This window comes from Salmo salar, chromosome 23 (assembly GCF_965601325.2).
Source record: "Salmo salar chromosome 23, fSalSal1, whole genome shotgun sequence".
NCBI lineage: Eukaryota > Metazoa > Chordata > Actinopteri > Salmoniformes > Salmonidae > Salmo > Salmo salar.
In genome coordinates this window covers 23,925,561-23,952,195 of record NC_138313.1, presented here as the reverse complement: position 1 = coordinate 23,952,195, position 26,635 = coordinate 23,925,561, and the positions used below count along the sequence as shown (strand labels likewise).

At 43.7% G+C, this 26,635-nt stretch overlaps 3 protein-coding genes across 3 annotated transcripts; 2 read left to right on the top strand and 1 right to left on the bottom strand.

Moving 5' to 3' along the window:
- The first annotated feature begins 1,189 nt into the window (after positions 1 to 1,189).
- LOC106584271 (myocilin) lies at positions 1,190 to 15,332 on the top strand. Its single transcript, XM_014169326.3, has 5 exons — positions 1,190 to 2,020; positions 9,641 to 9,706; positions 12,768 to 12,860; positions 13,858 to 14,069; positions 14,251 to 15,332. The coding sequence occupies exons 1-5, from the start codon at positions 1,534 to 1,536 to the stop codon at positions 14,821 to 14,823; spliced, it is 1,431 nt and encodes a 476-aa protein (XP_014024801.3). The 5' UTR covers positions 1,190 to 1,533; the 3' UTR covers positions 14,824 to 15,332.
- Positions 15,333 to 17,398: 2,066 nt separating this feature from the next.
- LOC123729809 (inosine triphosphate pyrophosphatase-like) lies at positions 17,399 to 20,497 on the bottom strand. The gene is made up of 7 exons (XM_045705907.2): positions 20,421 to 20,497; positions 20,253 to 20,317; positions 20,069 to 20,142; positions 19,935 to 19,966; positions 19,567 to 19,679; positions 18,298 to 18,374; positions 17,399 to 18,089 (listed from the first exon to the last, which is right to left on the bottom strand). Exons 3-7 carry the CDS (start codon positions 20,092 to 20,094, stop codon positions 17,951 to 17,953), a joined length of 387 nt encoding a protein of 128 aa, XP_045561863.2. The 5' UTR covers positions 20,095 to 20,142; positions 20,253 to 20,317; positions 20,421 to 20,497; the 3' UTR covers positions 17,399 to 17,950.
- A 1,309-nt stretch (positions 20,498 to 21,806) lies between these two features.
- LOC123729808 (myocilin) lies at positions 21,807 to 24,569 on the top strand. Its single transcript, XM_082967990.1, has 3 exons — positions 21,807 to 22,098; positions 23,095 to 23,306; positions 23,488 to 24,569. Exons 1-3 carry the CDS (start codon positions 21,816 to 21,818, stop codon positions 24,058 to 24,060), a joined length of 1,068 nt encoding a protein of 355 aa, XP_082824116.1. The 5' UTR covers positions 21,807 to 21,815; the 3' UTR covers positions 24,061 to 24,569.
- Positions 24,570 to 26,635: the final 2,066 nt, after the last annotated feature.

The window sequence follows — 26,635 nt, the reverse complement described above, 5'->3', positions numbered from 1 at the left end:
ATCGCCAATTGGCAATTCATCCCTTATGGGAAAAATTGACACACAAACAAACGTTACAATTATTCACTATGGTAATTCAATTATCATTCTTGTTCCAGTGTTCTCTGCATTGCGCATCGCATAAAGAGTGAAAAAAAAGACAATAGTAAATAAGTTTATCCAAACAATAATTACATCCCTAGAGCAGTAAAATAATATACATACATACATACATACATACATACATACATACATACATACATACATACATACATACATACATACATACATACATACGATACCATGTACAGACAAAGAAAGAGAAAAAAATAAATAGAATTGATGTTATTGTGTGAAAGACAGAGGGATTGACAGAGAGGGAGAGAGTATATGAGTGAGAGAGGGATAAAAGGGTCTAAAGCAGGTGTGGTTTTATGGTGTGTGACTCGTGTTATATTAAACTAGAGATTTAAACCCCAGTGGCTGAGTGGAAAATCACCTTGTGAACACACACATACACTCATGCACATACATGCACACACACACTCACAATTAATCCAGCTATTGATTGACTCATACCTCCAGCCCTTCCGAATGGTGGTTGGAATCTGGACAGCATAGGTCGGGTGTCCTGTAAGCGATCAGTATTTCTCATTACGAACCAATCGTCTTCTTGCGCCATAAGGGAACACCCTGCCACCCATGGAGCTCTCCGTCTCTGGGGGGAGGTAACTCAATCCCCCAAGGCCCACCTACTCCTCGTTTCCCTGGGGAGACTCCCCTGCCAAGCCCCCCTACCCCCCTGAATCAAACACCACATATAGCTACAGATAACCCAGCCCTGTGGTTGCTGGCAGAGAGGGCTACTGGATATAGAAACATCAACAGATTTCAAAAGGATGAGGGCAAAGGAAACTGAGAGCCACCCTCTCCTTGCTTACCCTCTTTGCACATGCATGCACACACACACACACACACACGCACACATCAGCAAGCACGTGCAAACACAAATACATACAAACACTCCTAGGGCGCTGGAATGTATTTGTTGTTGAGACAATCCCAGAAAAACACACTCTCTCCTGCCTTTTCTTCCTCCCCCTCTTTCTCTTTCCTCTCCTCCCTCCCTCTCTCCCTGCCCCCCTCTCACCTCTCCTCACTTTCCTCGCTCTCTTTCCCTCCCTCCCAGATTGTATAAATATCCCTGAACTGTTGAGAGGGACTCAGAGACCTGAGGACCCTGACCTGAGAAACAAACAGACCAGAACAGAGAGAAGAGAGGGAGAGAGGCAGACGGCAAGACAGCAGTAACACATTAGGGAAATAAAGTAAGATAAATAACAATAAGAAATAAGGAGAAGGAGAACATTTGGGCCAGAACTAAGTGAAGTGATAAAGGGGCAATCACCACAGCAAGACAGAGAAAGAAGAGCTGAAACACAGAGTGAAATAGGAGAGACATTGATGAGACAAAGAGAGTGAGCGAGACCAGAAGAACCGTGTCTAGTCTACATCTGTGTGTAGCCCACTTGTGTGGTTGTGTTTGTATCCACCATGTGGCTGCTGCTTAATGTTTGTGTGTTCTGTCTGCTGCAATATGGTGAGGGGCAGGACCGTGCCACTCTCTGGAGAGGCAACGACCGTAGCGGGCACTGCCAGTACACCTTCACCGTGCCCAGCCCCAGCGAGACCAGCTGCCCCCCTACAGCCTCCGGAGGACCAGAGATGGAGGGGCTCAAGACTAGACTCAGCCTGCTGGAGGTATTGGTGGCCAGGCTGACTGGAGGGGAGACAAGGGGTCCTGGGCTTGGGGCTGGGTCCCAGGCTGGTCTGCAGGAGGCTCTGACCCAGGCCATGGGAGAGAGGAGCCTGTTGCAGGGAGAGAAAGAGCATCTGGAGAGAGATGTGGAGGGGCTGCAGAGGAGGGTGGAGGAGATGAGGAGAGAGACGGAGAGACTGAAGAGCAGACCCTGCTACCCGCAACCCCCTCTGGTGCCTCCCAGCGTCCCACTACAGGACAGTGGTCTGCGACTTGCCGGAGGTAAGTAAAAACATCTGTTTGTTCTGTCCTCCTTCTTCTCTCCTACGGGGGAGAGAAAGCTCATATGATTCCTGATTGAGACCTACACCACTTATAGACAGACTGTGGCATGTGGTGGTGTTCTCCAGTCCTGCTCGGAGACATACAGTTGAAGTCGGAGGTTTACATACACTTAGTCATTAAAACTCATTTTTCAACCACTCCACAAATTTCTTGTTAACAAACTATAGTTTTGGCAAGTCGGTTAGGACATCTACTTTGTGCATGACACAAGTTATTTTTCCAACAACTGTTTACAGACAGAATATTTCACTTATAATTCACTGTATCACAATTCCAGTGGGTCAGAAGTTTACATACACTAAGTTGACTGTACCTTTAAACAGCTTGGAAAATTCCAGAAAATTATGTCATGGCTTTAGAAGCTTCTGATAGGCTAATTGACATAATTTCAGTCAATTGGAGGTGTACCTGTGGATGTATTTCAAGGCCTACCTTCAAACTCAGTGCCTCTTTGCTTGACATCATGGGAAAATCAAAAACAAATCAGCAAAGTCCTCAGAAAATTAATTGTAGACCTCCACAAGACTGGTTCATCCTTGGGAGCAATTTCCAACTGCCTGAAGGTACCACTTTCATCTGTACAAACAATAGTACGCAAGTGTAAACACCATGGGACCACGCAGCCATCTTACCGCTCAGGAAGGAGATGCGTTCCGTCTCCTAGAGATGAACGTACTTTGGTGCGAAAAGTGCAAATCAATCCCAGAACAACATCAAAGGACCTTGTGGAGATGCTGGAGGAAACAGGTACAAAAGTATCTATATCCACAGTAAAACGAGTCCTATATCGACATAACCTGAAAGGCCGCTAAGCAAGGAGGAAGCCGCTGCTCCAAAACCGGCATTATAAAGCCAGACTATGGTTTGTAACTGCACATGGGAACAAAGATTGTACTTTTTGGAGAAATGTCCTCTGGTCTGATGAAACAAAAATAGAACTGTTTGGCCATAATGACCATTTTTATGTTTGGAGGAAAAAGGGGGAGGCTTGCAAGCCGAAGAACACCATCCCAACCGTGAAGCACGGGGGTGGCAGCATCATGTTGTGGGGGTGCTTAGCTGTAGGAGGGACTGGTGCACTTCACAAAATAGATGGCATCATGAGGATAGAAATGTATGTGGATATATTGAAGCAACATCTCAAGACATCAGTCAGGAAGTTAAAGCTAGGTTGCAAATGGGTCTTCCAAATGGACAATGACCCCAAGCATACTTCCAAAGTTGTGGCAAAATGGCTTAAGGACAACAAAGTCAAGGTATTTGAGTGGCCAACACAAAGCTCTGGCCTCAATCCTATAGACAATTTGTGGGCAGAACTGAAAAAGCGTGTGTGAGCAAGGAGGCCGACAAACCTGACTCAGTTACACCAGCTCTGTCAGGAGGAATGGGCCACAATTCACCCAACTTATTGTGGGAAGCTTGTGGAAGGCTACCTGAAACGTTTGACCCAAGTTAAACAATTTAAAGGCAATGCTACCAAATACTAATTGAGGGTATGTAAACTTCTGACCCACTGGGAATGTGATGAAAGAAATAAAAGCTGAAATAAATCATTCTCTCTACTATTATTCTGACCTTTCACATTCTTAAAATAAAGTGGTGATCCTAACTGAACTAAGACATGGAATTTGTACTAGGATTAAATGTCAGGAATTGTGAAAAACTGAGTTTAAATGTATTTGGCTAAGGTATATGCAAACTTCCGACTTCAACTGTATGTTTGCTGTACATCAAGTGTCTTGTGGTTTTGTAGGAGAGTCAGGAGATTCTGAGTTAACTGGAAGAGCTGAGTAAAAATGTGACGCACACACTCAATGATGAGGCACTTTCCTGTAACGGAGAGGATTCCACAGAAGTGTTTTTGTGGATATGTGTGGGTGTGTTCGTGTGCATGTCTGTGTTTGGGCAACACAAGGAGGTCGAAGTAGTGTCAGGTTTCTCAGCTATCTGTTTAAAGAGTGGAGGGAGGGAGAAGGTTCTAGAGGACAGCCAGTGACAGCCAGGGTTAGTCTTTTATTTACAACCAGAGCCTTCTTTATGATGGTGCTTCCCTTAACTTCCCTCTACATTACCGGGGGGACGGGGGGACGTGATGCCGACGTGAGAAAAGACAAGCAAGACATGTTAGAGTGCCATTTCCATCTTACCTTAGGGCTTTGATGATGTTTGACTCAGACCATCAAGGGTGTTTGTGTGGGGAGGGGAGGGGGATTTATGTTGTCTCGTAAAGCTGACATTGCCCTCCACCACCACCACGTAAATCCTCCTTCCCCAACTCCCCATCCACTACCTCCCCATCCCCTATCCCAGTGCTGCCCTTCAACACACTCTAAACCTAAAAAGAAGTTAATCATTTCCCTGCATGGCTCTGTGGCATCTGGTTTGATCCTCATGTTAGCACTTGCAGGCTAAAACATTGTTCCACCTCAAAAAGCACAAGAACAAGGATTTCGACACCAACCATTTTAGATTGTTAAGAAATAATTTCTGATTTGGACCGAACTTCTTCCTATAAATAAGTAAGACATGAGGAATCCCAACAAAATGGTCAAAAGCGGACCCCCCACACCCCATGCCAATCCCACCCCAACAACAGTATACAGTATCAGTTCTTTTTTTCTCTATGTTTGACAAGTAGTATGGGGCTGTGGCTAGGGGTGTTGCTTCTCCATACTATGCCTTATATTCCCTTTGAATCTGGTGACCCCCCCCCCCCAGCTAAATTAGAAGTCGCTAGGATTGTTTACCATCAATTTGCATGAAAGTACCCGTTTTTGACCACTAGATGCCGCTGTGCTTGCTACTGTATACCGCCACACTTTTATCAAATTTGCTGGTCTCTTTAAATAAATCACATTCAGAGAGGAGGAAACACATGAAAAAGGGAAGAGAGGAGTAAACCGTTAAACCATATGTTTGTGTGTGTGCGTGTGTATGTGTGTGTGCGCATTGGCGCGTGTTATGTGCTCACACGAGTGTGTTGAGGCTTGGTAAAGGGGTCCTTTGCGGGTGGGTTCCTGGCTTTAACAGCCAACCACTTAACAAACACACCATAAATCCCCTCCTGACCTCAGCTGATAGAGCTCAGTTTTACTAGACTAGTTCAAATACAGTAGGCTCTTTACTGGGTAACATCAAAACAGGCCATGTTATAACAGGCCATGCTTTAATGTCTCTCTTTATTGTTTAACTCAATGGGATTTCCTGGTTAAACAGTGGTTAGAAAGGGCTGGCCAGTCAGAATCAGGCATCTGATGTGAACATTGTGCCTCCACAATGACGTTGGTTTGATGCCACTCATATTGTTTCTGGAAACCTCTGTCCCCGTTGTGCCATAAGGTGTTCTTTTATCTGGTTTTTGAATCTGGTTTTATTGCTAGCTTGAGTTACCTGGGGTGGCAGATAATTCCATTTAGTCATGGCTCTATTTAATACTGCGTGTTTCCCAGCCTCTGTTCTGGACCTGGGGACTGTGAAGAGACCTCTGGTTGCATGTCTTGTGTGATACCGATGAGTGTCTGAACTGAGTGCCAACTGCTTGAACAGACAGTTCGGTACCTTCATAACATCAACACCTCGCACAAAGATCTCTAGTGATGCAGTCAATCTCTCCTCAACTTTGAGCCAGGAGAGATTGACATGCATGTCATTGACATTCGCCCTCAGTGTACATCTAAGTGCAATACGTGCTGCTCTGTTTTTGACCAACTGCAATTTGCCAATGTCCTTCTTTGCCGCACCTGAACACACAACTAGACAGTAGACCAGGTGCGACAAAACTAGGGCCTGTAAGACCTGTCTGGTTCACTGAGATATCAAGAAAGCACAGCAAAGCCTTATCATGTACAAACCTCTTCCCATTTTAGTAACCATTGACTCTATATGTTTTGACCATGACACCATGCTATCTAGCATGACACCCAGCAGTTTAGTCTCTTCAACTTGCTCAATAGCCAGGTTATTCAATTATAGATCCATATGAGGTTTAGGGTTGGTTTAGTCCCAAAAATGTTTTAGATTTAGTACCAGCCTATTGCTAGTTACCCATTCTAAAACTGATTGGAGATCTATGTTAAGGTTGTCCGTTATTTATTTTACTGTGGTAGCCGACGTGTACTGTATACTGTTGAGTCGTCCGCGTACGTGGACACACAGGTCAGTGGAAGGTCATTAGTAAACACAGAAAACAATAATGGTCCAAGCCCGGCTGCCCTGCGGTACACCACACACAGCATTCAACTTCCATTTAAGAAAACCCTCTGTGTTTTATTAGATAGGTAATTGTCCATCCATGATAAGGCAGAGGATGTTAATCCATAACACCTATGTTTTTCAGTAATATGTTATGATCGATGACGTCAAAGGCTGCACTGAAGTCTAACAAAACAGCTCCCACAGTCTTCTTATTATCAGTTTCTTTCATCCAATCATTCGTCATTTGTGTCAGTGCCGCGCATGTTGAGTGCCCTTCCCTATAAGCATGCTTAAAGTCTGTTGCTAATTTGTTTTCTGTATAATAACATTGTATTTGGTCGAACAAGATTTTTTCTAAAAGTTTGCGAAGCACCAGTAACAGGCTGATTGGTCTGCTGTTGGAACTATTAAAGGTTGCTTTGCGATTTTTGGTCAGCTGAATGCCATTTGCCTCCCTTCAAGCCTGAGGGCACACTCCGTCTTCTAGGCTTAGATTGAAGATGTGGCAAATAGGAGTTGCAATGTATTCCGCTACCAACCCCAATAATTTACCATCCATGTTGTCACTTCCAGGTGGTTTTTATAGATAGTGTGGAAGAGGTGAAAATATTACTACTGACTTTGCAGAATTCAAAGCTACAGTGCTTGACTTTCATTATTTGGTCCGTTATGCATGAATATGAAGGCTCAGCATTTGGTGTTTGCATGTCATGCCTAAGTTGTCTAATCTTGTCAACAGAAAAGTTATTGAAGTGGTTGGCAATATCAAAGGGTTTTGTTATGAATGAGCCATCACCCTCAATGAAGGATGAAGCTGAGCAAGCTTTTCTGCCTAGAATTTCATTTAAGGTACTCCAGAGCTTTTTACTATCATTCTTTGTATAATTTATCTTTGTTCCATAGTATAGTTTCTTCTTCTTTTTGTTTAGTTTACTTATGTTTAGTTACTGACTCACCTCCCCCTAAATAGATTCTGTTACGCAAGTTGTCTAATGGCTTAGGAAAATGCACTGTTATTGTGGAATAAATGCTATCAACAACAGCCAAGCAAACAGACCCATGGTGAGTATGGCTGCATCCAAGAACAACAGCTCCGCTACACAGCAACGTGAAGGTGGACTGTGCCGAGAGATTGAGACTGAGGGAGACCTTCAGCCAAATATGAGCCTTTTATCTCCTCTCAGCTCTAATAACTCTAATAGCGCAGGGTCAGAAGGCTTGATTGGGCCATCCTCAGGGAGCATGGGTAGAGTGCTTTGGTGTTTCAGTCTGTGAGGACTTGCTGTGGTCATGATGTTATGCCAGATTTGCCCATATATTCATCAAACACACACGCACACACACACACAAAACAATGTGCCCTTGTTTACCTGAGATGATGAATGACCTTGCCCCCTGGGAACTGTTTTGTGGTTCAGGGAAGCGAGACTCTTTCCCCTCACCCTCCCTCACCCCTCCTCACCCCACCACCCTCCTCTTCCCATACCCTTCTGCCTAGAAAGCATCCATTGACCCAGGTCATACAAGACATGAACAGAAGCAAATGTAAATGACCATTCTTATTGGGCAAATTCAGGCAGTACAACTCTTTTCTTCCGTTTATGCCTGTTGAACGTGACTCTGGTCTCCCACCCTTCACTCCTCACACTTCTCCTCCTCCTCCCCCAACTTTACCCCAAACTCACTCCTTCTCCCCACATGTGTAGTACTTACTATAGAATGTTGTAGTATACTGTAGAACAGTGTTTTCCAAACGCGGTCCTGGGGCCCCCCTGGGTGTATGTTTTAATTTTTGCCCCAGCACTACACAGCTGATTCAAATAATCAAAGCTTGATGATGAGTTGGTTATTTGAATCAGCTGTGTAGTGCTAGGACAAAACCCAAATGGGAAACCCTGCTATAGAATACTATAGTAAATACTAAAGTATTATTCACAACAAAAACACTACACTTTTTTAACTATAGTAAATACTACTTTATTAAATGTGCATGTACTCTGTCCATTCCCCTCCCCCATATCGCAATTTGTGCCACCCATAAGTGAGAAACCTACATAGACCATATATTGTGTTCCCTACAGTTTATAGAAGAGAGTACAAGCTCTGAAATATTCGTTCAGACCCAAGTCTTATCTACTTACCTACCTACTTACAGGTTTTGGAAAATGTGCTCTTTTAGTATTTCTCCAGTAGGGTTCCTGAAGGAGAAAGCCTCCACTTCTATGTCAAAGATAATAAAAACAAAAACACTATAGTAAATACGACAGTGATGTCCGCAAAGACACTACAGTAAATATTACAGTATACTACAGTCTGCAAAAACACTGCAGTAAATACTTCAGTGTACTACAATCCCCAAAACTACTACATTCATTATTACAGTATAATCTACAGTTTTCCTTTAATATGGTATTTATACTATAGTTAACTGTAATACTACAGTATGCTACAGTGAATACTACAGTAAAGTCTACAAAAACACTACAGTGAATACTATAGTACTTATACCATAGTATACTATAGTATTTTTTCCATTAGGGTCTCCATCAAAATAGGAAATCAACATCAGTTTCCAGAGGCTGAGACTAACATGTTCTGCATCATTATGGCTCATTAGGAGCCAGTAAACTCTTCTCTCACACACACACACACACACACACACACACACACACACACACACACACACACACACACACACACACACACACACACACACACACACACACACACACACACACACACACACACACACACACACACACACACACACACACACACACACTCTCGCACTCACACCCCCCCCCCCCCCCCCCCTTATGAGGCTGTTAACATGTTAGCATCCATCACTGTTATAGACCCAGTCACTGCTGCTGTTTATCAACACGGGTGAAGTGTTTAGTTTAGAATCTCTCAACTGTAATGGTTCTCTGAGGGGATGGAGGGGGGGGGGGGGGGGCAGAGGAGAGGGGGAGTGATGGGTGAGGCTTGGGTGAATTTTTGGCCTTGTTCCAGTTGAACTAAACTGGTATGAGGAATGGCTAACTGTGGTAGCAAGGCAGGTCTGGGGCTTCAAGACTAAAGGTTGCGTGTGTGTGTGTTCAACAGTCCGGCAGACTCCACAGCAGCTGGGAATCCACTCAGGAGTGTTTGTTTTCTCCTCTTACATTCCCTGCTGTCAGTAGTGCTGCCAGAGACCCCCTCACCACTCCCAACACACACACAGAGACCCCATGGCTGGCTGATGTAGGCCGCTCTGGGCTCGGTGGTCACTGCATGGTCAGGGTTGGTGCTGCCAGTCAGTGTGTCCATTGTACTGTGATGTTAAAAAGTGTGTGTGATTCTACATCCATGATGTGTTTGCAGATGCTGGTGTTCCCTCTCACCTGGTATCCAGTGCTGGAAGACAAGGGGACACTGGCAGTTTGAGAGGTAAGCTTCTGTGGTACCACTGAGTATGTGTTTGCATGTGTGTGTACAAATATAATTTCAACAGAATGAATAAAGTGAACCAATAAATAACAAATATCCCAGTTTTACCACAAAATTAGTATAATTAGAAAAATATGCCATAAGATAGATTTCAAATACAAGCAGACTAGTTAGGCCATGAAGTAATTTCAACATCTAGTTTTGGTTGAGTTGTCAACTAATGTGAACTCAATGTGAAATCAACAAAATATGTCACCATGTTATTGGGTAACCATGTCATTGGGTTTAGGTTCAAAGTTGGGTGAAAAAAATACAAAATTCCCTTCCGTTGATGACTTTTTGCAAATCCAATCACTTTTCCTTCTTTGATTCAACGTCATCACATTTAATTTTTTGGTTGAAATGATGTGGAAGCAGCGTTGATTCAACCAGTCTTTGTCCAGTGGGCAGTGTCCAGTGTCATGGACAGATGTGCTAGGAGGTGCTCAATCTGCTCCTGAGGGTTGCTGTGTTGCAGTCATCACACCTGCAGCTGGAATGTGTAGGCACTGTGTCTCAGGTAATACATTAGGGGTAGATTGTGGTAGTACTCCACAAGCCGCTTTACCTTCTCCAAGCTACTGCGGACTCTCTGGTGGTGGTAGGTTGCCAGCGAGGTACTGCTCCAGTTCAGTTTCAGTCAGAGCATGTTGTTGTCGCAGGGCATCGATTAACTCCAAAACCGTGGGGTTTGTGGGACCAGCAAGTGCCCTGAAGGCCCGATGCCAATCCTTCACTGCTTTATTGATCTCCACAAAGTCTTGCTGCTTGACAGCATCGTAGTAGTTCCACATTTCGAAAATAAACATACCTATGGCAAATGCCGGTGCTCTTTTGGTGAAGACTCCTCAAAGTGATCTCCAGTGCCCAATGTATGTCCCTCAAAGTGATCTCCAGTGCCCAATGTATGTCCCTCAAAGTGATCTCCAGTGCCCAATGTATGTCCCTCAAAGTGGATCACAACTTTGCGCAGCTCCTGTTCGTCAGAGGATGTGGGGATTATCAGCTTTTCCAGATCTCCATAGCATCTCTCTACATCAGCGTCGGGGAGTAGTGCACTACATGTAATTCAACTAGTAATTGAATTATATTTTGCAGTGGCTTAGTGGTAGAGGCACTGAGGAATTCAATTCAAATCTTGGTGGTAGTAGTTAATAGAGTTTTTGCCATGTAGCGTTATAGCTAACTACTAGAACTACACAGACATTTTATTGCAAAAATAAAATAAAATATTGTAGAAGTAAGCAATAATTTCCTTCATTTTTCGGCATCAGACCTGCCTAATTCTCACTTGAAACATAGTTTTTGTGTTTAATAGGCTAAATTATACATTCTGTTAACATCTGACTCGAGAGTGATCTGTTCCTACAATTTGTAGAAATTTCTGATTTAGATATAGTTTAGATGTAGTGAACAACTTTTTCAAAGTAACTTTAGCTAAGTGTACTGTTTTTCTTAAGGGTAGCTTAAACTTCTTCCAGTGTGAAGTAATTGGTAAACTATATTTTCAGAGTCCCCAACACTGCCTCCAACGCATGATTGTACTATATGTACTGTATCTCCTAAAAAAGATTAAATATAAAGACATAAGATGAATTGCATGTTCAACTCGACATTACTGTCATTTTGAAAATGAACCCTTTATACAACATCAATAGTATGCTAATTGTTGATGCTTACCTCAGACTTATAGGGCAGTAAAATACAGGCTGCTGGAATCACGGTCGACTGTCGCAGACCCAAAATGGTGTACGACTGCCGTAACGAGGGTGGGGCCGCTTTGAATGATCCGTCTGCACTGCCCTACATAGGCAAAGTGCAGTAACTACAAATCTGGTTAAAAAAAATGTCATATTATAATGTGATTAATGTGGTATTTATTTTTCGGACACAAGAACAAGCCAGTCGATTAGGATATATCATGAAGTACCAGAAATTGGTGTCAGTCTAGATATTTTGCAGTAACTTTTTTTTACGTACAGTAGTTACTGCACTTTGCCTTTGTAGGGCAGTACACACCAGGACACGGACTGGCACAGGAAATCCAAGTTAGGTGTCGTTGTGAAGATGAGAAACCTGTCTTTTCCTGGTCCGCTGTCATGCTGGAGGAATAGCTCTCCACTCGCTGTGCCATGGTAGCTCTCAGGGATGAGCAGGTTGTAGAGGGTCGGTACAGGGGCACCTGGTTGTTCAGTAGGTCCTCCTTTTCTAAAGGCCAGGGCTTACTCAGGCAACAACAAAAAAATCCTTATTTTTATTGGAGAATCGTTTATCAGCAGATATTTGCATTCAACCGTTTAGTGCGCGATCAGATGCGCCCGAGCCCATTCCGTTGGCGTTATGTGCCCATTCCGGGGGATATATAGCATGGTCACATAATCAAAACAGAATTAGCATGTGCAAACTATTAGGTGCAGCTCATTTGCACACCCACAGTTACAGTTGCACAGTTCCTTTAATAATCGTGACTGTATTGTTTTGCTACAATCACTTGCAATGAGTATACTTTTTTTCATGAGCAATGAACAAACTAGGCTGGTTGTTTGAGATGTAATGATGAAAAACGAATGAAAACCACAAAATGTGCATTTGCCTATCTTTCTAATCATAGTCTTTAATAAACATGAGTAAAACACATCTACTCACAAAGCTCTACATTGTGGAGGTGATGTATGTTAGTGCGGGGCTAGAACTAAAGCCTGCACAGTTCCCACTCTGTAGCTCTCTCTCATAATTATGCAATGCATGTGGCGGAGGCAGAACTCGACACCCCAAAGCCTGTGTCTCAATCAGAGCTTCTCAACGTTGTACCACCGGTTGTTTTCTGACGTCTCTGTCTGTCTGTCTGTCTGTCTGTCTGTCTGTCTGTCTGTCTGTCTGTCTGTCTGTCTGTCTGTCTGTCTGTCTGTCTGTCTGTCTGTCTGTCTGTCTGTCTGTCTGTCTGTCTGTCTGTCTGTCTGTCTGTCTGTCTGTCTGTCTGTCTCCCTCCCTCCCTCCCTCCCTCCCTCCCTCCCTCCTCCAGACCCAGCATGGCGGAATGGTGGCAATGCAGGGTTCCAGGAGTTGAAGGCTGAGGTGACTGAGATTCCTGCTCCTAGTACTGAGGACAGCACAGGTGAGACACACACCTGGATATATCAAATTGGTCATTAACCCGATGCGGTTCCAACAGTCCCAATACTATTACCCATTTACCCCTTCTCCACCCCTGCACAGCTGACCCTGCACACACAACACTTCCCCCCTGCTGACAGCCCCAAAACAAATATTGCTATTAATACACAGGCAAGAATAACACTAAATGCCAGGGCAATACCAGGGCAAATACCAACACCAGAACATGAGGGACTGCATGTGTTTCTATATGTTAAGAGCCTGACAGGGAGAGATCCACTGAAGCTCTACTGAACACACTGAGGGGCACAGCTATGATAGGATTATCTCCACCATACGCGTTTACCTCGGCACATTTCCCTTGCAGTTTCTGTCACATCTAGAAAAACTGAAACGTCGACAAAATACACATGTTGAGATTCATGTTTGTGCTGGAGTTATTCATATCGTTGATGACCGTGCCTGTATATAATTATATAACGCCCCCGCCCTTACACACACAGCACTCTGTCTTGAATATCCTAAAGGTATTTTAGGAAGAGGTAAATATACAGCAGCCTGATCATTTTCTCAGTGAGAGGCTTGAAGTGGTGGAGGATTCCTTCCTGTATCTGATGACTCTCAGCTCAGCTGCTCTTCTACTAACCCGGTGCCACACACACACTCATAGGGCTTGTTAATTAGCAGAGATGCCAAACCGTTGTCGACCTGCTATCTGTCTCCGTTATGAGAAATGATCATCTCTCAGATCTTTCAGCAGCCGTTACCTCTTCCCTCCATACCCCTATCCAAAAACAGGATTTACCACAGATTATCTCTACACACACCTCTCTCCTCTGTCTCTCTCTCTTCCAGGGTGCATCTCAATAGTAAAAAATAGCATTGTCACCCCTGACATCTAATGACCTGTCCCTATAACTGCCCCCCCCCATCTACCCATCTCTCTTTTCATCTCTCTAACTGCTCTCTCTCTCCCCCCCCCCCCTCCTCTCTCCCAGGCTGTGGGGAGTTGATATCAATAGGAGAGCCAGTGTCCCATCGTAAGGCTGATAGTATAGCTGGTAAATATGGGGTATGGATGCAGGATCCGGAGGCTGTGGCGCCCTACGGAGGGAAGATGGTGTGGCGCATCGATACAGTGGGGTCAGAGGTCAGACAGCTGTTTGGTTACGAGGACATGGACCAGCTCTCTAAAGGCTACCCCTCAAAGGTGGGTGACTGGACTGACTGGCATGGGATAGACCTAGAGGCTAACCTTAACCATTGATCTAAGATCAAGTTACCTTACCCCCTAACCAACCCCACCTTAACCATTAAGGGATGATAACATATTGATGTATAATGTAAAGTGTGACCATTGACCAGACTGTATTATCATTATTTATTTCAAGGTGTTGCTGTTGCCGGAGCCAGTGGAGAGTACAGGAGCGACTCTGTACCGCGGCTCTCTGTACTACCAGCGCCGCCGCAGCCGCACCCTGCTGAGGTACGACCTGGCATCTGAGAGCATCGCCGCCCGCCGAGACCTGCCCCACGCCGGCTTCCACGGCCAGTTCCCCTACTCCTGGGGCGGCTACACCGATGTGGATCTGGGGGTGGACGAGCAGGGCCTGTGGGCCGTCTACAGCACCAACAAGGCTAAAGGAGCCATCGTGGTGTCCCAGCTGGACCCACACAACCTGGCGGTGAAGAGGAGCTGGGAGACCAGCATCAGGAAGAACAGCGTGGCTAACGCTTTCGTCATCTGTGGCCGTCTCTACACGGTTGCCAGCTACACTGCTCCCAACACCACCATCAACTTTATGTTCGACACAGCTACTGGCCAGGGGAAGCAGGTGGCGCTACCCTTCAGGAATAAGTACCGCTACAACAGCATGGTGGATTATAACCCTGCCCAAAGGAAGCTGCACGCCTGGGACAACTTCCACATTGTCTCCTACGACGTCAGGCTGGGTCACCAGTAGAGAAACTCACAACAAAAACCTTTCAAAAAGACTTTATCTTGTCTTTAGAGCAGTTAGTGTGGTAGTCAGTGGTTAGAATGCTATTATTTACCACCTTCATCAATGTGAAGGTTTAGTAGTTACCAAAACTGGCCACAGCAGTGATTGAGATTAGGCTTTTTCAAGCAAATTGTGTTATGAATAAAACCCCCTGCAGGTATCTTGTTTGTGGGAATGTGGGAAGGCTTTTGCTGTGGCACAGTCCACAAACATGTTTATAGAGGAATTATTTTTCTACTGTTTGGTTGTCAGAGATTGGCTTTTATTGTGTTTTGATGTATAGTGTCGAAAGGGAGGTGAGGGGGCAAAGAATAAATAATGAAGTGTACTTCTTGCATACTGTACCATTGGTCATCATACAAACTGTATTGTGTATAAAACTCCTTCTGACCTGTGCATTGTACACCACTATTACATTATGTACAAATTCATACAAAGGTCAAATAAAAGTTATCCATTCTAAATAACAATGACTTGTTTATTTTTGTGTAAAAATCAATGACTTCTAGTAGGCACACATGACTGATAAAAGTGTCTGCTAAATGGCATATATATATATAGTACCAGTCAAAAGTTTGGACACCTACTCATTCAAGGGTTTTTCTTTATTTTTACAATTTTCTACATTGTAGAATAATAGTGAAGACCTCAAAACTATGAAATAACACATGGAATCATGTAGTAACCAAAAAAGTTTTAAACAAATCAAATGTATTTTATATTTGAGATTCTTCAAAGTAGCCACCCTTTGCCTTGATGACAGCTTTGCACACGCTTGGCATTCTCTCAACCAGCTTCATGAGGTAGTCACCTGGAATCCATTTCAATAAACAGGTGTGCCTTGCTAAAAGTTAATTTGTGGAATTTCTTTCCTTCTTAATGCTCTGGAGCCAATCAGTTGAGTTGTGACAAGGTAGGGGTGGTATACAGAAGATAACCTTATTTGGTAAAAGACCACATCCATATTATGGCAAGAACAGCTCAAATAAGCAAAGAGAAACGACAGTCCATCATTACTTTAAGGCAGGGGTCAGTCAAGGTCTGTTAATCTGGAACATTTCAAGAACTTTGAAAGTTTCTTTAAGTGCAGTCGCAAAAACCATAAAGCGCTATGATGAAACTGGCTCTCATGAGGACTGCCACAGGAAAGGAGGACCCAGAGTTATCTCTGCTGCAGAGGATAAGTTAGAGGATAGAGTTAACTGCACCTCAGATTGCAGCCCAAATAAATGCTTCACAGAGTTCAAGTAACAAACACATCTCAACATCTGCGTGAATCAGGCCTTCATGGTCAAATTGCTGCATAGAAACCAATACTAAAGGACACCAATAAGAAGAAGAGACTTGTTTGGGCCAAGAAACACGAGCAATGGACATTGGTGGAAATCTGTCCTTTGGTCTGATGAGTCCAAATGTGAGGTTTTTGGTTCCAACCGCTGTGTTTTAGTGAGACGCAGAGTAGGTGAACGGATTATCTCCGCATGTTTGGTTCCCACGTGATGCATGGAGGAGGAGGTGTGATTTGGTGGTGATTTGCTGGTGACACTGACACTGTCTGCACACTTAACCAGCATGGCTACCACAGCATTCTGCAGCAATACACCATCTCATCTGGTTTGCGCTTAGTGGGACTATCATTTGTTTTTCAACAGGATAATGACCCAAAACACACCTCCAGGCTGTGTAAGGGCTATTTGACCAAGAAGGAGAGTGATGGAGGGCTGCATCAGATGACCTGGCCTCCACAATCAACTGACCTCAACCCAATTGAGATGGTTTGGGATGAGTTAGACTGCAGAATGAAGGAAAAGCAGCCAACAAGTGCTCAGCATATGTGGAAACTCCGTCAAGACTGTTGGAAATGCATTCCTCATGAAGCTGGTTGAGAATGCCAAGAGTGTGCAAAGCTGTCATCAAGGCAAAGGGTGGCAACTTTGAAGAATCTAAAATATATTTTGATTTGTTTAATACTTTTTGGTTACTACATGTTTCCATGTGTTATTTAATAGTTTTGATGTCTTCACTATTATTCTGTCATGTAGAAAATAGTAAAAATAAAGAAAAACCCTTGAATAAGTAAGTGTGTCCAAACTTTTGACTGGTACTGTATGTATATATATATATATATATAAATATGCTAGGAGGATGATGATCACTCAGTCTCATACCCTCATAAGGGGAAGAAATGGAATTCCTTCCATATCAGTCACCAACTAGCCCTCCATCCATTCAGGTCTTTCATGTACTTTATGTGAAGACAGAGCTAAGGCCTTGGACCATAGAGGCCCATTTTAAGAACATTCCTTCACAGGTCAATGTTGACTGATTTTAGTGGAGATGTAGGTTGACTTGTTAGTTAAGTTGTTTTTGCCATCAGCTGCATTCATGATTGTTTGTCCACACTTCCACTCCTGAGACCTTTGTTGGAGAGGGGGGGGATGTGATAAGGGCAAAAGACTAAGAAAAGGGGAGTGGAAATGTGACAAACAGGAGAGAAAACATTGAGTTACTACTTTAAAGAGATCAAACTCAGAAAGACAGAATATTTGTGGTTTATTATACACTCCTCTTGGGACACTCCACACACTCACAGAGCCTGCCTCTCACAAATCACAAATACTGTAGTCTTGGCTTGGGGACTGCACTTTAGAAAGCAGAAAGTCTTGAACTAGAACCACATTTTGGTGCATAAAACCCACATAATCCAGATTTGATGAGCTCTTTCAGTTTGAGAAAAGCAGATTCAGTGTTCGATACAAGCGACTTGACTCTGAACAGAGAATAAACCAAATCCTTATTTTTTGATAAGGTACAAAAACAATTTATTTAAGACAAATTATGGAGGACAGAGTGTGGTCTAAACCATTGGCAGATGAGGTTAGAACTTGCTGACCAGTGTGGAACTGTCTAATCTGCACAAGTTTGTCCCTGTCTGATTGGTTAGCTGAGTCCTGACTGTTTGTTGAGCGATTGGTCAGACTAGGTAGAAGTTGCCCCTAACCACAGATGCAGAGTCAGATACGTTTTGTATCCTCCTGATGGAAAAGGTTAAGAATGGGGGTAGGGTGGTCTGACCCTAGATCAGTGGTTAGTCGTTCTGTTTCTTCTTCTTGGTGTCTGGCATGCCATTGTCGTTGGCCTGAGAGGAGAAGTGTTCGGACATGGCTGCCAGGGCTCGGTACCGATGGGATATTGTGTTCTTCACCTCCTTAGGTAGCTCAGCATAACTACAGGGACCAGAAAGAGAATGAGAGACGCAACAATCAATGAGCTGGCAATAATCACTTTCATTCGTTTTCTTCATACTGATGTTGTCAATAAATAAAATAGTCATCTACTGCCCCCCAGTGGTATAGTAGGAGAGTAATAAAGGAGTAATAAAGTGTGATACGGAAAAACACAGACTCCTGCCAGTAAAATAAAAGTCCTGCTTACGTTTTGTCAAATCCGTCTGGCTGGAAACAGGGGTCCCATCCAAAGTCTCTGGGGCCTCTAGGCTCTACAATGTGCCCCTAAACAATTAGGGGAAAAAAATACATGTTTATCAAAGCAAGCATGCAGAGTTAGTGTGGCTCAGTTGTAAAGCATGGTGCTTGCAACGCCAGGGTTGTGGGTTCGATTCCCATGGGGACCAGTACGAAGAATTACGACCAAGGAGCTAATCGTGGACTACAGGAAACAGGGGGGTGAGCACGCTGCACCATTGAGAACATCTTGACTGGCTGCATCACTGCACCACCCTCGATTGCTTGGCGCCACAATGGGTGTTGCGGACAGCCCAGTACATCACTGGGGCCGAGTTCCTTGCCATCCAGGACCTGCCATCAGGCAGTGAGAAAGGAAGGCCTGGAAAATTGTTTAAGACTCCAGCCATCCAAGCCATAGATTGTTCTCTTTGCTTCCGCATGGCAAGCGGTACCGGAGCATAATAGTCTGACACCAACAGGCTCCTGAACAGCGTCTAGCCATAGCCCATCCAACTACCTCATCCCCATACTGTATTTATTTATTTATCTTGCTCCTTTGCACCCCAGTATCTCTACTTGCACATTCATCTTCTGCACATCTACCATTCCAGTGTTTAATTGCTATATTGTAATTACTTTGCCACCATGGCCTTTATTGCCTTACCTCCCTTATCCTACCTCATTTGCACACACTGTATATAGACGTTTTCTACTGTATTATTGACTGTATGTTTGTTTATTCCATGTGTAACTGTGTTGTTGTTTGTGTCGAACTGCTTTGCTTTATCTTGGCCAGGTTGCAGTTGTAAATGAGAACTTGTTCTCAACTAGCCTACCAGGTTAAATAAAGGTGAAATAAAATACAAATTAAAAATAAGACTGCTGAAATTTGGTCAAAAATCTTTCATCTGTTGTAATGGCAAGGTATATTATGGGATTAATGTGGTATTTAGTTTTCCTGACACAAGAACAAGCCAGTTGATCAGAATACACCATGGAGTATCATAAATGGCTGTCTGTCTAGACAGAAAAATACTTTGAAATCAGATTTTGCAGTAAAATAAATGACGTAGTTACTGCGTTTTGACTTTGTAGGGCAGTGTACATCTTTTTTGTTATTTCTTGTGCTACATGGATATTGATTACTGCATTGTTGGGTTTGGAGCTTGCAAGAAAGGCATTTTACTGTACCTGTGCACATTACATAAAAACTTTCCATTTGAAACTATATTCTGACCTCAGTTATCCCTCTGAAGAGTTGTACTGGCTCCTCTTTCCCTGGACAGAAGGCAAAGGTACACAGAGCCCAGGCTGACTTATCTTCAAACCCAGCCAACATCTTATACAGACCTGGATAGAGGGAGGGATGGTTACACAAACTCAAACCCAGGAGATTGGTGGCACCTTAATTGGGGAAGACTGGCTCGTGGTAATAGCTGGAGCGGAATGGTATCAAATACATCAAACACATGGTTTGATGCCATTCCATTAGCTCCGTTCCAGCCATTATTATGAGCCGTCCTCCCCTCAGAAGCCTCCACTGCACACTAAAACATTACATTTAAGTAACTGTACTCATTCATTCACAGATGAATCATGATTTACCTTCAGGCCTAAGTTTATCCAGGAACCATTTTCTACACACACACAAAAAAAAAAGATCAATTTTCAATAAATGAATTGTCATATTAGAGAATCTGACCACAGGCTCTACAGAGAGGTTATAGAGGCCTACTCACATGTAGGGTCCTGGTAGACCTCCCATTGCTCTGAAACAAAGACATGTGTCCTCCACTATGACTGGCCCATCAACCTGAGATAATAGACACGGACAAACCAGGTCACATGAGCATTTCTACACGTATCTCTTATCCAGACCTCATTACAACAGTACACAGAAAAGAACAGTCCACAACGACACACCTGTTTTGCTGCTTCCTTACACTTCTGTATAGAGATCTCGTCTGGTTCCCCCTGGTATTCAGGCACTGAGAAAGATGGACAGTAATTTAGTCCCACATGAAGACATAACAGAGATGTATGGATTAGGTATACATCTATCTCGTCATTCCACTGAGAAAGTTAACTCACAGTCAATCTTCTTGGACACTAGTTTGTAGGGAAACTTGTCCCCCAAGATCTGAATCACCTGGTTAGACAAAGGACAGCAGTCTTTTATGATGGCATGAACTTGTGAGTTGGTCTGCAGTGTTATGTGTAAGGCTGGCGGCGCGCCGCCCCCCGCAGATCAATTCCACCCAACCCCCTCAAAATGATGATGATTCTTTTTTATGAACCCAGCTGGGGTCTCAACTTACTGTTTAGAGTTAGCATAGTAGAATACACAAGCTGCAATAAAAACATGGATTGTGTATCAGCAGTTTTTCTCTTATGTCTGTCACTCAATTAGCCCATGTCTGTGAACATTTTTTAGATTGGTAAGTTAGTCTCGCGTCCAGCTATTTAAACTTGAAGTAATCATGGTCGAATTACAGACTCATTGATATTGTTAGTCACTTTCACTCAGATATCATATTAAAAACGGCAAACATTTATATCCACCCTATAGCAGTAACTACAAATCTGGTTAAAAAAAATGTCATATTATAATGTGATTAATGTGGTATTTATTTTTCGGACACAAGAACAAGCCAGTCGATTAGGATATATCATGAAGTACCAGAAATTGGTGTCAGTCTAGATATTTTGCAGTAACTTTTTTTTACGTACAGTAGTTACTGCACTTTGCCTTTGTAGGGCAGTACACACCAGGACACGGACTGGCACAGGAAATCCAAGTTAGGTGTCGTTGTGAAGATGAGAAACCTGTCTTTTCCTGGTCCGCTGTCATGCTGGAGGAATAGCTCTCCACTCGCTGTGCCATGGTAGCTCTCAGGGATGAGCAGGTTGTAGAGGGTCGGTACAGGGGCACCTGGTTGTTCAGTAGGTCCTCCTTTTCTAAAGGCCAGGGCTTACTCAGGCAACAACAAAAAAATCCTTATTTTTATTGGAGAATCGTTTATCAGCAGATATTTGCATTCAACCGTTTAGTGCGCGATCAGATGCGCCCGAGCCCATTCCGTTGGCGTTATGTGCCCATTCCGGGGGATATATAGCATGGTCACATAATCAAAACAGAATTAGCATGTGCAAACTATTAGGTGCAGCTCATTTGCACACCCACAGTTACAGTTGCACAGTTCCTTTAATAATCGTGACTGTATTGTTTTGCTACAATCACTTGCAATGAGTATACTTTTTTTCATGAGCAATGAACAAACTAGGCTGGTTGTTTGAGATGTAATGATGAAAAACGAATGAAAACCACAAAATGTGCATTTGCCTATCTTTCTAATCATAGTCTTTAATAAACATGAGTAAAACACATCTACTCACAAAGCTCTACATTGTGGAGGTGATGTATGTTAGTGCGGGGCTAGAACTAAAGCCTGCACAGTTCCCACTCTGTAGCTCTCTCTCATAATTATGCAATGCATGTGGCGGAGGCAGAACTCGACACCCCAAAGCCTGTGTCTCAATCAGAGCTTCTCAACGTTGTACCACCGGTTGTTTTCTGACGTCTCTGTCTGTCTGTCTGTCTGTCTGTCTGTCTGTCTGTCTGTCTGTCTGTCTGTCTGTCTGTCTCCCTCCCTCCCTCCCTCCCTCCCTCCTCCAGACCCAGCATGGCGGAATGGTGGCAATGCAGGGTTCCAGGAGTTGAAGGCTGAGGTGACTGAGATTCCTGCTCCTAGTACTGAGGACAGCACAGGTGAGACACACACCTGGATATATCAAATTGGTCATTAACCCGATGCGGTTCCAACAGTCCCAATACTATTACCCATTTACCCCTTCTCCACCCCTGCACAGCTGACCCTGCACACACAACACTTCCCCCCTGCTGACAGCCCCAAAACAAATATTGCTATTAATACACAGGCAAGAATAACACTAAATGCCAGGGCAATACCAGGGCAAATACCAACACCAGAACATGAGGGACTGCATGTGTTTCTATATGTTAAGAGCCTGACAGGGAGAGATCCACTGAAGCTCTACTGAACACACTGAGGGGCACAGCTATGATAGGATTATCTCCACCATACGCGTTTACCTCGGCACATTTCCCTTGCAGTTTCTGTCACATCTAGAAAAACTGAAACGTCGACAAAATACACATGTTGAGATTCATGTTTGTGCTGGAGTTATTCATATCGTTGATGACCGTGCCTGTATATAATTATATAACGCCCCCGCCCTTACACACACAGCACTCTGTCTTGAATATCCTAAAGGTATTTTAGGAAGAGGTAAATATACAGCAGCCTGATCATTTTCTCAGTGAGAGGCTTGAAGTGGTGGAGGATTCCTTTCTGTATCTGATGACTCTCAGCTCAGCTGCTCTTCTACTAACCCGGTGCCACACACACACTCATAGGGCTTGTTAATTAGCAGAGATGCCAAACCGTTGTCGACCTGCTATCTGTCTCCGTTATGAGAAATGATCATCTCTCAGATCTTTCAGCAGCCGTTACCTCTTCCCTCCATACCCCTATCCAAAAACAGGATTTACCACAGATTATCTCTACACACACCTCTCTCCTCTGTCTCTCTCTCTTCCAGGGTGCATCTCAATAGTAAAAAATAGCATTGTCACCCCTGACATCTAATGACCTGTCCCTATAACTGCCCCCCCCCATCTACCCATCTCTCTTTTCATCTCTCTAACTGCTCTCTCTCTCCCCCCCCCCCTCCTCTCTCCCAGGCTGTGGGGAGTTGATATCAATAGGAGAGCCAGTGTCCCATCGTAAGGCTGATAGTATAGCTGGTAAATATGGGGTATGGATGCAGGATCCGGAGGCTGTGGCGCCCTACGGAGGGAAGATGGTGTGGCGCATCGATACAGTGGGGTCAGAGGTCAGACAGCTGTTTGGTTACGAGGACATGGACCAGCTCTCTAAAGGCTACCCCTCAAAGGTGGGTGACTGGACTGACTGGCATGGGATAGACCTAGAGGCTAACCTTAACCATTGATCTAAGATCAAGTTACCTTACCCCCTAACCAACCCCACCTTAACCATTAAGGGATGATAACATATTGATGTATAATGTAAAGTGTGACCATTGACCAGACTGTATTATCATTATTTATTTCAAGGTGTTGCTGTTGCCGGAGCCAGTGGAGAGTACAGGAGCGACTCTGTACCGCGGCTCTCTGTACTACCAGCGCCGCCGCAGCCGCACCCTGCTGAGGTACGACCTGGCATCTGAGAGCATCGCCGCCCGCCGAGACCTGCCCCACGCCGGCTTCCACGGCCAGTTCCCCTACTCCTGGGGCGGCTACACCGATGTGGATCTGGGGGTGGACGAGCAGGGCCTGTGGGCCGTCTACAGCACCAACAAGGCTAAAGGAGCCATCGTGGTGTCCCAGCTGGACCCACACAACCTGGCGGTGAAGAGGAGCTGGGAGACCAGCATCAGGAAGAACAGCGTGGCTAACGCTTTCGTCATCTGTGGCCGTCTCTACACGGTTGCCAGCTACACTGCTCCCAACACCACCATCAACTTTATGTTCGACACAGCTACTGGCCAGGGGAAGCAGGTGGCGCTACCCTTCAGGAATAAGTACCGCTACAACAGCATGGTGGATTATAACCCTGCCCAAAGGAAGCTGCACGCCTGGGACAACTTCCACATTGTCTCCTACGACGTCAGGCTGGGTCACCAGTAGAGAAACTCACAACAAAAACCTTTCAAAAAGACTTTATCTTGTCTTTAGAGCAGTTAGTGTGGTAGTCAGTGGTTAGAATGCTATTATTTACCACCTTCATCAATGTGAAGGTTTAGTAGTTACCAAAACTGGCCACAGCAGTGATTGAGATTAGGCTTTTTCAAGCAAATTGTGTTATGAATAAAACCCCCTGCAGGTATCTTGTTTGTGGGAATGTGGGAAGGCTTTTGCTGTGGCACAGTCCACAAACATGTTTATAGAGGAATTATTTTTCTACTGTTTGGTTGTCAGAGATTGGCTTTTATTGTGTTTTGATGTATAGTGTCGAAAGGGAGGTGAGGGGGCAAAGAATAAATAATGAAGTGTACTTCTTGCATACTGTACCATTGGTCATCATACAAACTGTATTGTGTATAAAACTCCTTCTGACCTGTGCATTGTACACCACTATTACATTATGTACAAATTCATACAAAGGTCAAATAAAAGTTATCCATTCTAAATAACAATGACTTGTTTATTTTTGTGTAAAAATCAATGACTTCTAGTAGGCACACATGACTGATAAAAGTGTCTGCTAAATGGCATATATATATATAGTACCAGTCAAAAGTTTGGACACCTACTCATTCAAGGGTTTTTCTTTATTTTTACAATTTTCTACATTGTAGAATAATAGTGAAGACCTCAAAACTATGAAATAACACATGGAATCATGTAGTAACCAAAAAAGTTTTAAACAAATCAAATGTATTTTATATTTGAGATTCTTCAAAGTAGCCACCCTTTGCCTTGATGACAGCTTTGCACACGCTTGGCATTCTCTCAACCAGCTTCATGAGGTAGTCACCTGGAATCCATTTCAATAAACAGGTGTGCCTTGCTAAAAGTTAATTTGTGGAATTTCTTTCCTTCTTAATGCTCTGGAGCCAATCAGTTGAGTTGTGACAAGGTAGGGGTGGTATACAGAAGATAACCTTATTTGGTAAAAGACCACATCCATATTATGGCAAGAACAGCTCAAATAAGCAAAGAGAAACGACAGTCCATCATTACTTTAAGGCAGGGGTCAGTCAAGGTCTGTTAATCTGGAACATTTCAAGAACTTTGAAAGTTTCTTTAAGTGCAGTCGCAAAAACCATAAAGCGCTATGATGAAACTGGCTCTCATGAGGACTGCCACAGGAAAGGAGGACCCAGAGTTATCTCTGCTGCAGAGGATAAGTTAGAGGATAGAGTTAACTGCACCTCAGATTGCAGCCCAAATAAATGCTTCACAGAGTTCAAGTAACAAACACATCTCAACATCTGCGTGAATCAGGCCTTCATGGTCAAATTGCTGCATAGAAACCAATACTAAAGGACACCAATAAGAAGAAGAGACTTGTTTGGGCCAAGAAACACGAGCAATGGACATTGGTGGAAATCTGTCCTTTGGTCTGATGAGTCCAAATGTGAGGTTTTTGGTTCCAACCGCTGTGTTTTAGTGAGACGCAGAGTAGGTGAACGGATTATCTCCGCATGTTTGGTTCCCACGTGATGCATGGAGGAGGAGGTGTGATTTGGTGGTGATTTGCTGGTGACACTGACACTGTCTGCACACTTAACCAGCATGGCTACCACAGCATTCTGCAGCAATACACCATCTCATCTGGTTTGCGCTTAGTGGGACTATCATTTGTTTTTCAACAGGATAATGACCCAAAACACACCTCCAGGCTGTGTAAGGGCTATTTGACCAAGAAGGAGAGTGATGGAGGGCTGCATCAGATGACCTGGCCTCCACAATCAACTGACCTCAACCCAATTGAGATGGTTTGGGATGAGTTAGACTGCAGAATGAAGGAAAAGCAGCCAACAAGTGCTCAGCATATGTGGAAACTCCGTCAAGACTGTTGGAAATGCATTCCTCATGAAGCTGGTTGAGAATGCCAAGAGTGTGCAAAGCTGTCATCAAGGCAAAGGGTGGCAACTTTGAAGAATCTAAAATATATTTTGATTTGTTTAATACTTTTTGGTTACTACATGTTTCCATGTGTTATTTAATAGTTTTGATGTCTTCACTATTATTCTGTCATGTAGAAAATAGTAAAAATAAAGAAAAACCCTTGAATAAGTAAGTGTGTCCAAACTTTTGACTGGTACTGTATGTATATATATATATATATATAAATATGCTAGGAGGATGATGATCACTCAGTCTCATACCCTCATAAGGGGAAGAAATGGAATTCCTTCCATATCAGTCACCAACTAGCCCTCCATCCATTCAGGTCTTTCATGTACTTTATGTGAAGACAGAGCTAAGGCCTTGGACCATAGAGGCCCATTTTAAGAACATTCCTTCACAGGTCAATGTTGACTGATTTTAGTGGAGATGTAGGTTGACTTGTTAGTTAAGTTGTTTTTGCCATCAGCTGCATTCATGATTGTTTGTCCACACTTCCACTCCTGAGACCTTTGTTGGAGAGGGGGGGGATGTGATAAGGGCAAAAGACTAAGAAAAGGGGAGTGGAAATGTGACAAACAGGAGAGAAAACATTGAGTTACTACTTTAAAGAGATCAAACTCAGAAA